We start from the raw sequence: 9573 nt of genomic DNA, 5'->3' as shown, positions 1-9573 counted from the left end.
GGCGGATGGGGGAGGGTTGGCAGGTGAGGGAGTGGGAAGGGGCCCAAAGCAGGGGCTGGGGCGCGGGCTCCAGACCAGGGGGGGGAGGGGAGGGGCGAGGAGAGAACGCGCTCACGAGGGGTCTGGGGGCACGAGTCTGGGAGTCGGGGGCAGCGGAGCTGCTGAGTGAGCGGGGCGGGACGGAGAGGACAGGGCCCCTGAGGCCCCCGTTTAAGAGGCGCCCTTGGGGCCGCCCTTCCCGTCCGCCTGGGCTCAGCCAGCGCACGGCCTTCCCCGCCGGGTCTGCCCCTGCCCCGTCCGGCCTGCTCCGCGGCGTCACCAGGAGCCACCGTGGGGGTGCGTGGGGGTCAGTCCTTCCAGCAAATCAGCGCGACGCCCGGGACGGCAGCGGTGAGGACTGGGAACGAGAGGGAGCGAGGAGGGGGCGCCTCGTCCCAGCCCCACCGCGGCCGCGCGCCCCCCACCTGTCCGCCCTCTCGCTCCTGGTTCGGCGTCTGGGCGCCACGTCCGGCGGGACCAAGGGGGGCGAGTCCGCGAGGCAGAAGCCGGGGCGCCGCCGGGAGGACCGGGGCACGAGCGCGGACCCTCGGCCGCCGCCACGCCCCGCCCGCGCCCCCGCCCCCGCCGCCCAGCGTCGCCGCCGGAAAGTTTGCGCGCGGCTGGCGCGGGGCGCGGGCGCGGAGCCGGCGGGGAGCGCGGAGCCGGACCCGAGCGGCGCGGTGAGCACTGGGGCCCGGCCCGAGGGGACGCGCAGAGTGGGGGGCGCAGGGCCGGCAGGGACCCCTGTCGTGGGCCGCGCGGCCTCATCCCCGTCGGACGCCTCGGTCCCCAGCCCTCTTCCGGCGCCGAGCTGCTTTCTCCCCGCGGAGGCACCCCCGGGCGCGGGTGATCGGCAGCTCGGCCGCCCCCTCGGCGGGCCCTGCACCCCGAACGACCCCAGCAGTGTCCCAGTCCCGGGAGGGTTCCCGGGAGGGGCGAGCGGCTCAGTACCCCGCCGGTCCGCCGTCCCGCGAAGCCCCCGTTTGTCACTGACCCGCTGCGAGGGCGAGTGACTGCCCTGCCCGGCTCCCGCCGCCCCGGCGGCCCCCACTCCCTTCCCCCCCCAACCCGACCCCTGGCGTCTCGGCGCCCGCATCCACCGGGGACTAGGGCCGGCCAGGGCTGCTTTTCAGCCCCGGGCGCTGGGGGACTGTACCCTGGCCAGCGCCCAGGCCGGCCCGCCCCGCCCCCACGGGCTGGGGGTGAAGAACGCAGGATTCAGGCGTTGTCAACAGCCCTGTCCCCTGATCCACCCCCCGCCACCATGTTCCAGCACTCGCTCTGGTTTCACGAAAACACCCCCACGTCATACACCTTGAGGCTGGGAGGCCTCAGCCCCGCCCACTCGGACTCTGGGGTGACCCCGGCGACCACCTGCGCTCCCCCAGACTAGGAGCCCCTTCCCCAGGTCCGGGAGTCCCTCGGCCATCCCCAGTGGAAACGGGTGGACACTGGCCAAGCTGTGAACCCTCAGGAGTCCTGCGTTCTGCCAGGCCAGACCAGCAGGTGGGGGGCAGGTGGGGTGAATCCAGGGGGAGGGGCAGTGGCTGGGGGCCCTCCAAGAGCCCCCAGCCTGTGTCCACCTGAGCCCCCAACTGCGCCCCTCCCCCCGCCGTCTCCAGTCCTATGCTGACATTTGTGTGGGCTCAGCCCTGCCCCCTGAAGGGAGAACGGTGGTCCCCCGCCAGCAGTCCCCCACCTGGCCGCTCAGTGCCAGGAGGATAATAAGGTAACAAACAGGGGGCCCCAGAGCGCACCTCTGTGGGCTCCTCACCGTGGGGGGCTCAGTCCTCTCCTTCCTCCAACAGATCACCCTTCTTGCGGCTGACAGGCAGCGGGGGTGGCCGCCTGTGGCTGGGGGCCCCACAGCAGGGAGGGCAGCCAGACCCACCCATGTCACAAGTGGGCAAACTGAGGCTTCGGGAAGTTAGACTGTTTGCCCTGGTCCCATGGAGCCGGCCTCACCCCTGGGTGCCCAGGCCAAGGACCCCTGAACCTCAGCTTTGCACCCCTATTCAGACAAGTGTCTAGAATCTCCTTGCCCGCACTCCCCCCGAAGGGACGGAGGACCCGCCCCCTTCGGCCCCTTGTCCTGCTCCATCAGGACCCTGGCGGGGATCGCCTGCAGCCTTCCTAACCCCAGGCCCAGACCAGAAAGGGGGTGGGCATGGGGGACACAGAGAGCCCCCCTTTTTTGGCCATGGCTGCCAAGGAGGATAGTCTGGGAGGGGCAAAAGGAGGAGCCCCAGGGCAGCCCACCCGTCTCTCCCCTCTCCCCTCTCCCCTCTCCCCCGAGTCCTTCTCTCCCTGGGTTCCCAAGAATAACTGGCCACCAGGGGACCTGGCTGCTGAGCCCGGACAGGCCTGAGGGCCTATCCGTGTTTGGTGGAGCACTCCGCCAGCTGGGCCGTCCAGCAGCTTCACCCCCACACCCCCACCCCTGCGCCTCGGGGCCTCTGAGCAGGGAACAGCTTATCGGGCAGTGTCCTTCCTCCGTGTCCCCCGCCCGCATCTCCTCTGTCCATTTGGCCCCAGCCAGCCCCTCCCTTGATCCTAGAGCCTCTAGTTGCTCAGGCCACCCATGACCCCTGAACCCTCGCACCCACTGCCCCTCCTACTCCAGCAGCGGGGCAGCAGGCGAGAGGCCAGCCCCCGGCTGCCGCTTACCTTCCGAGCTCAGTGGGGCAGAGCCGCAGATGGGCTGTCCAGTCAGAGCTGGAGATGAGGACCCTTCCACACTGAACTCCCCCTCGCCCTTCTGCCTGCCACCTTCTCTGCCAAGAGACCCACCAGTCTGTGGCTGCCCTTGCCTCGCCTGGCCTGGCTGCTGTCTGTGGCCTTGGGCTGGGGTCAGGTGCCCCAAAGCAGACTGTGATCCACGTGTCTGCCCAGGCCACTCAGCTCTCACCCTGGTGGCACCTCAGTGTCCCATCGGGGTGAGGGATGAGTCTCAGGGAGGCCCCTGGTTGAAATGGACTCACAGGGACCTAGTGGGACTGATGGGAGGCTGAAATCTGGGGTGTCCCAAGACACTTCACCTTCAGCTACAGCCTGCACCCCCTGTCCTCTGCTCCTGGCTTCTCCCCAGCAGTGCCTGGCCAGGCTGCTGTCCCGTCTGTCCATCTGTTCATCCATCACTTGCTCCCTCCACGCCAGTGTGCCCAGAGAAGGGCCTATCCAGAGCCCCAGGGGTCCTGCACCCAGGCCCTGAGGGAGGCCCCTCTCTCTGCCCCCAGGGGACTCAGTCTGAGCAAAAGACAGGCTCTGGAGGCCTGGAAGGAGGATTTATGAGGCGGCTGCTGCCCCAGAACCCCGGCTCCGATGGGCCTGGCCCAAGACCGGGCCCCGCACAACCACCCCCGCCCCCCGCAGGCCCCACAAGGGCAGGGCCCATGTCTGGGCCCAGCAGCGCTAATCTCAAAAGCATGTGCTGCCAGCTGCCTACACACTGGGCCCCCGGGACCCAGGACCTGGCCTGGTCCTGGGGCGGGGCCCAGGGGCCCACTTAGACACTCCAGCCCTGGGGAGGGGGGCATGCACATGACAGGGGCCGCCCTGGGAGTGGGCCTGGTGCTCCTGGCCCCTAGCAAGGCTGGGAGCTGGCCCGGGGCCACCCCAGTAATGCTGGCACTGGGGGCTCAGTGATGGATGGCCCCGGCACCCTGCCCCACCCGGCAAGATGACTTTCCCAGGGACTAAGAATAGGTGGGAAGGCTGGTGAGGGCGGAGGGGAGGAGAAGGGCTCCTAGAGACACGGCCCCACCCCCCACCCCAGCTTTGGGACCAGCCACCCATGCAAGGGGGCGGGGCCCCGCTGTGCTCAGAGCCTCCAGTGGCAGGCCGTGGGAGCCCCACTGCACCCACGGGAGGCGACACAGACCCCAGGACACTGGGCAGAGCCTACTGGCACAGATCAACTGCCCTCCCCACCCCCACTTCATCGATAGGACCTGGCAGCTCGGATGAGTGGCTTTAGGGGGGCAGGACACCCTGGAGGCCACAGCAGAGCCCAGCTAAGTCTCCTCACTCTGGGGGCCTCTCCCAAGCCCCTGCTGCCCTGACCCCCAGCAACCCCAGGAGCCTGCGCGCCCACGACGACCCTCCGCCCCAGCTGCACGGCCCCAGCCAGATGTGGGGGGTGGCAGCCGAGAGGCATGCCCCCCACCTGGCCTTGCCACAGCCCCCTCCTCCTGCTGCTGCTGCTGGCTTGCCAGGTGAGCCCGCGCCCGCCTGCCTCCGCCTCTCGGTGCCCACACGTGGGCGGGCCTGCACAGCCCCTTCCCGTGCTGACCCTGCACACTCTGCCCACCTGTCCCGGTCCCCAGCCACAGGCCCCATCTGCCCAGGTGATGGACTTCCTGCTTGAGAAGTGGAAGCTCTACGGGGACCAGTGTCTCCACAACCTGAGCCTGCTGCCGCCCCCCACAGGTGAGCCCCGCAGCTCCACCTGGCCCTCGCTGGGCCCAGGAGCATTCCTGAGCTCTTGCTGGGGGAAGGCCCTGGTCAGAGGAGGGGATGGGGTCATGGAGAGGCCGGGGACTTGCCTATGGCCCAACAGGGGAATAGAGGAAACAGTTCACCAGCCCCAGAGCTGGGGTACCTCATGCCCTCCCCTGCCTGCTGGGCAGGCAGAGTGTGGGGAGGGCTTCAGGGGATGGGCAGACCTCACATGGCTGGGAGGGGCGGGGGAGGGCAGGGATGGGATAGAGCATAGGGGCCAGTTCTGAAGGTCCCTGCCGGGCAGAGGGACTGAAACAGGAGGCGCTGCCTGGGAGGCCCAGCCACTGCCTGGACAGAGCAGGGCCCTGCATGGGGCGGAGGGGACAGGGGGTGACCACAGAGTTGGTGCTGGGCTCTGGATGGGGGTCAACAGAATTGGGGTTCAGCCCCCAGAGAGGGAGGCACTTCAAGAAGGGAACTGGGGAGGGGGCATCCCAGGGGGGTTGGGGGCAAGTTGGAGATGCAAAGTACCTAGGAGGGGCTTGGGGGGTGCTGGGGCTCAGGACCAGGCCGGGCTGGGGGTCTGGGGAGTTGGGCAGGCAGAGAGACCTGGGGGACAGCTGGTGCTGGGGAGGGGAGGACGATGCTCAGGGGGTCCCAAGAGGGGCCCAGAGAGGGCCACGTGGGCCTGGCTCAGGGTCCCCGGCTCTGCCTCTGCAGAGCTGGTCTGCAACAGGACCTTTGACAAGTACTCCTGCTGGCCTGACACGCCTCCCAACACCACGGCCAGCATCTCCTGCCCCTGGTACCTGCCCTGGTACCACAAAGGTAACCGCAGGGGGCCTGTGGGGGTGGCCCAGGGTCTAGCCTGCGGGCAGGGTACTCACTGGAGCCTCCCCCCAGTTCAGCACGGCTTCGTCTACAAGAGATGTGGGCCCGACGGGCAGTGGGTGCGCGGGCCCCGGGGGCAGCCATGGAGAGACGCTTCCCAGTGTCAGATGGATGAGGAAGAGGTTAAGGTCCAGGTGAGCCTGCGGCCGGCGGAGCGAAGGCCGGTGGAGGCCGGTGGGGGCCGGTGTGGCCGGGTCGGGGGGCCTCCGCGCAGCCCTGCCTGACCAGCCCTGTGGTCTGCAGAAGGAGGCGGCCAAGCTGTACGGAGCCTCCCAGGTGATGTACACCGTGGGTTACTGCCTCTCGCTGGGGGCGCTGCTCCTGGCCCTGGCCATCCTGCTGGGCCTCAGGTATGCCCACCAGTCCTGCGCCAGAGGGGCCTTGGCGGGCGGGCGTGGGTGGGCGGGCGCTGACCCCTGTCCCACAGGAGGCTGCACTGCACCCGCAACTACATCCACGCGAACCTGTTCGTGTCCTTCGCGCTCAGGGCCAGCTCCGTGCTGGCCATCGACGCGCTGCTCAGGACGCGCTACAGCCAGGAGATCGGGGACGACCTCAGCGTGAGCGGCTGGCTGAGCGATGGGGTGAGCGTCCAGGCCCGCCCCAGGCCCAGGGCGGGTGGCTGCGAGACGCAGGCTCGCTCACGCCCGCTGCCCCCCGCGGCCAGGCGCTGGCCGGCTGCCGGGCGGCCGCGGTGTTCATGCAGTACGGAGTGGTGGCCAACTACTGCTGGCTGCTGGTGGAGGGCGTGTACCTGCACAGCCTGCTGGGCCTCGCTGCTGGCCCCGAGAGGAGCTCCTTCGCCCTCTACCTGGGCATCGGCTGGGGTGAGTGGGCTGCTGCCGTGGGGGGCTGGCCGGTCGCTGCCTCGGGGCCACAGCTGCCGCCCCCCGCAGGTGCCCCCATGCTGTTTGTGGTGCCCTGGGCCGTGGTCAAGTGCCTGTTCGAGAACGTCCAGTGAGTACGAGCTGCGCTGAGGGCCCTGGCCGCCCCTCCTGGTGCTGGGCAGGGCCTGTGGGCGGCAGCTGTGCAGTCCGGCCCCCAGGGGGCTTCTCTGGCCACGGGCAGTGCAGGGCAAGCAAACCTGGTGCCCAGCGTGTGGGTCTCTGACTGCCTCCCTCTTTCCCGCGCACTCATTAGATCCCTGGGGCTCGGGGGGCGGGCAGGGGGGGGCAGTGGCAACAGGACGTGGCGGCCCCGCCCCCAGGTGCTGGACCAGCAACAACAACATGGCCGTCTGGTGGATCCCACGCCTCCCTGTCGTCCTGGCCGTTTTGGTGAGGACGGGATGCACGTGCCGGCCCCGCAGGGAGGAGTGTGGGGGCCGTGGGGTCAGCCTCCAGCCCCCCTTTCTTGTGGGCCTGCGGTGGCCAAGGAGATGGACAGCATCCTGCCTGGGTGGACAGGGAGGGAGGCCCCGGCACTCAGCCAGGACACTGGCCAGCGCCCTGGCCGGGGCCGGCTGCCCGTCCTTGGCTCCGTGCCCACCAGCCCAGGGTCTGCAGGGCCGGGAGGCGCAGGCAGGGACCCCGGGGCCACCTGAGCTGTGCCCTCCACATGCAGATCAATTTCTTCATTTTCATCCGCATCCTTCACATCCTCGTGGCCAAGCTGCGTGCCCACCAGATGCGCCACACCGACTACAAATTCCGGTGGGTGCACGCCAGGGGGGTCCGGGCAGGGCTGGGGACACCCTGTGCCGGCGCTCAGGCTCGGACCCCACAGGCTGGCCAAGTCCACACTGACCCTCATCCCCCTGCTGGGGGTCCATGAAGTGGTGTTCGCCTTCGTGACGGACGAGCACGCCCAGGGCACTCTGCGCTTCGCCAAGCTCTTCTTCGACCTCTTTCTCAGCTCCTTCCAGGTACTACGCCGTCCCAGAGGCCGCCCCCCCTGCCCCTCGGGGCTGCTCTGACCACCCCTCTCTGCAGGGCCTGCTGGTGGCTGTCCTCTACTGTTTCCTCAACAAGGAGGTAGGCAGGGGTCTGGGGCTGGCCCGGGGTCAGAGGCAGGGTGGAGCACAGGCAGCTGGCCCTCATGCCCACCTCAGCGTGGTCCTCGGGGACTACGCAGCGAGGGGATACCAGCTATCCATGCCCACAGACCCTGGCATCCCATGCCCTTCAAGGCCAGAGGTTGGGGGTTCTGGGGGGCAGAGGTGGGCCCTGGGCCTGGCCTCACCTGCTGGCTGCCCCCAGGTGCAGGCGGAGCTGCTGCGGAGCTGGCACCGCCGGCACCTGGGCGAGGCTCGGTGGGAGGAGCACCAGGGCAGCAGCAGCCACCCGGCCTCAGCCCGGCCCACCAGTGGAGCTGCCACCGAGAAGCTGCTGCTCTCCAGGGGCCGGGCCAGCAGTGGGGCCAGCCAGGACCCCTCTGCAGGGACCCACGCAGCCAGCAGCGTCCCCGGGTTGGCTGAGAGCCCCTTCTGAAGCCCTCGGAGCCCCACCTGGGGCTGGACTCAGGAGCTGAGAGGGCACCAACGAACAATTCAGACCTCAGCCCACTCTCCCAAAGAGGCTGGGGGAGCTGTGGCAACCCCAGGGTGGTGGTCCGAGGGGCAGGGTCTCCCCCACTCCTGCCCTGTGCCCCGCTGGGGTAGGGCTGGATGGGGGACGCATGTGGTGTGAGTGCATGCGGTGGGTCCCGTGTGTCTGACAGTCAGGTGTGGGAGGCAGGTGTGTCATCCGACAATAAAGAGCTCGTGAGCGCGGGGACTCGGTATATGCCCTGAGCCGTGGGACTGGGCATGGCGGGCTGGGCCCGGGGCCTCCCTGGGAGTGAAAACGGAGCAGCTGCAGGTGGGGGTTGGGTCTCCCCACCCCTTGAGCTGGTGCCATTTTTACAGATAACTTGGAAATAGAACCCCTGAGGAGACCCAACCTGTGAGTGGGGGCTGGCAGTGCCCCTCCCCACCTCCCCTCCGGTTTAGGTGGCCTCACCCCCACCCCAGGCCAGAGTGGAAGTCCCCCATTAGCTTTGCCCCCAGCCCCCAGAGGGTCACCATTTGCCAGTGAGAGGACCTGACAGGGGTGATGGCCGAGGGAAGACCTGACATCACACTTTTCCTGGCAGCTGTGGACACCCACCAGGACTGCACTCGGGCTCAGTGGGGGCACTGCCAAGCAGTCCCCGTCTGGGACCAGCGTCCTCGCAGCCTCTGCTTCATCCTGGCTGCGGCGCCCTGGGCAGTTCCTGGGCAGCACGGCAGGGTGAAGCAGAGAGAAATGGGCTCCCAACCGAAACGGCCCGGTGAAGGTGACGGCAGTGTTCCCCAGGCCTCTGCACAGCCTGGCCCGGTCACGGGCAGAGGTGTGGCCACACTGTCCTCACCCACGAGGGCAGCTGTGCACAGCGAGGACACTGCCATTGCGGGGTCCTGGGCACCCTGCTTGGCAGGTGGTGGTAGGGGGGCTGACGCTGCCAGGAGGGAGCTGAGTGTCAGAGAAAGAGCCAGGCATGCACTGGGGGGTGGGCAGTGGCCCCGGGTGCATCCCGAGGTCCAGCGGCCATGGGGCACAGTGGGCCTGACAAAGAGGCTGGAGGCCAGGGCAGGGCAGGGAGCCACCTGGGGCTGCAGTCGGTCGCCCCTCCAGAGCACCCTCTGCAGCAGTGCTGGGTGCTTGCTGGGGTGTGTGCATGGTGTGGAGTGGGGCGCAGGAGCAAGAAGCAGAAGCCAGACCGGCCAGCCAGGTGTCCCTGCTCCTGGAGCTGCCAGGCCTTGCTGGGCCCTGGGGGAGGGGTGCCCACAGCCCCTGCGGCCACGTGGGCTGGGACTGCTCTGGCTAATTGGAGCAAATGAGAGGACAGGAGGCCTCTCAGGAAAGGTAAATAGAATTACTAACCGACAGGCACTGGGGCCCTCCTGGGGGGGCCTGCACCCCCAGCCGCCTCCCCCTGCCCCCCTGCAGGTCCAAATGTGGCAGCGGGGAGCGATGAGGGGAGGAAGGCTACTTGGGGGCGACCAGGCTCTCCCGGAGTCTTGGGGGATGCCCTGGGCCTCTGTGACTCGTGGGGGCTGCAGCACGGGAGGGCGGTGCCAGCCAAGCAGCAGGAGGACCGAAGCCCCTGACCTTTCAGCTCAGGCCCCCCACAGCCCGCCCTGCTCCCCTCCACGCCCCGCCTGTAGCCAGCCCTCAATGCCAGGAAGCCAGGGCTGGCTGCCGGCGCAGGGACGGCTCTGGCTCTCCTTCACGCCAGCTGAGC

At 69.1% G+C, this 9573-nt stretch overlaps 1 protein-coding gene across 14 annotated transcripts; it reads left to right on the top strand.

Moving 5' to 3' along the window:
• Positions 1–99: 99 nt before the first annotated feature.
• GCGR (glucagon receptor) lies at positions 100–8084 on the top strand. Of its 14 annotated transcripts, none has more exons than XM_053917897.2 (16): positions 100–390; positions 1313–1545; positions 1662–1768; positions 4086–4253; positions 4365–4467; positions 5200–5307; positions 5383–5504; positions 5614–5720; positions 5798–5954; positions 6038–6197; positions 6267–6327; positions 6578–6647; positions 6934–7022; positions 7096–7234; positions 7302–7343; positions 7569–8084. In XM_053917897.2, exons 4-16 carry the CDS (start codon positions 4194–4196, stop codon positions 7797–7799), a joined length of 1449 nt encoding a protein of 482 aa, XP_053773872.1. In that variant the 5' UTR covers positions 100–390; positions 1313–1545; positions 1662–1768; positions 4086–4193; the 3' UTR covers positions 7800–8084. The 14 variants fall into 14 exon arrangements, with proteins under 14 accessions (XP_053773872.1, XP_045046193.2, XP_045046191.2 ...); XM_053917900.2 differs by lacking the exon at positions 100–390 and adding an exon at positions 399–719 and having other exon boundaries at positions 1448–1545; XM_053917898.2 differs by lacking the exon at positions 100–390 and adding an exon at positions 399–719 and having other exon boundaries at positions 4108–4253.
• Positions 8085–9573: the final 1489 nt, after the last annotated feature.

Source organism: Desmodus rotundus, unplaced genomic scaffold, assembly GCF_022682495.2.
Source record: "Desmodus rotundus isolate HL8 unplaced genomic scaffold, HLdesRot8A.1 manual_scaffold_420, whole genome shotgun sequence".
Lineage (NCBI taxonomy): Eukaryota > Metazoa > Chordata > Mammalia > Chiroptera > Phyllostomidae > Desmodus > Desmodus rotundus.
The sequence above is the reverse complement of the archived record's forward strand: the minus strand, read 5'-3'. Positions and strand labels throughout refer to the sequence as shown.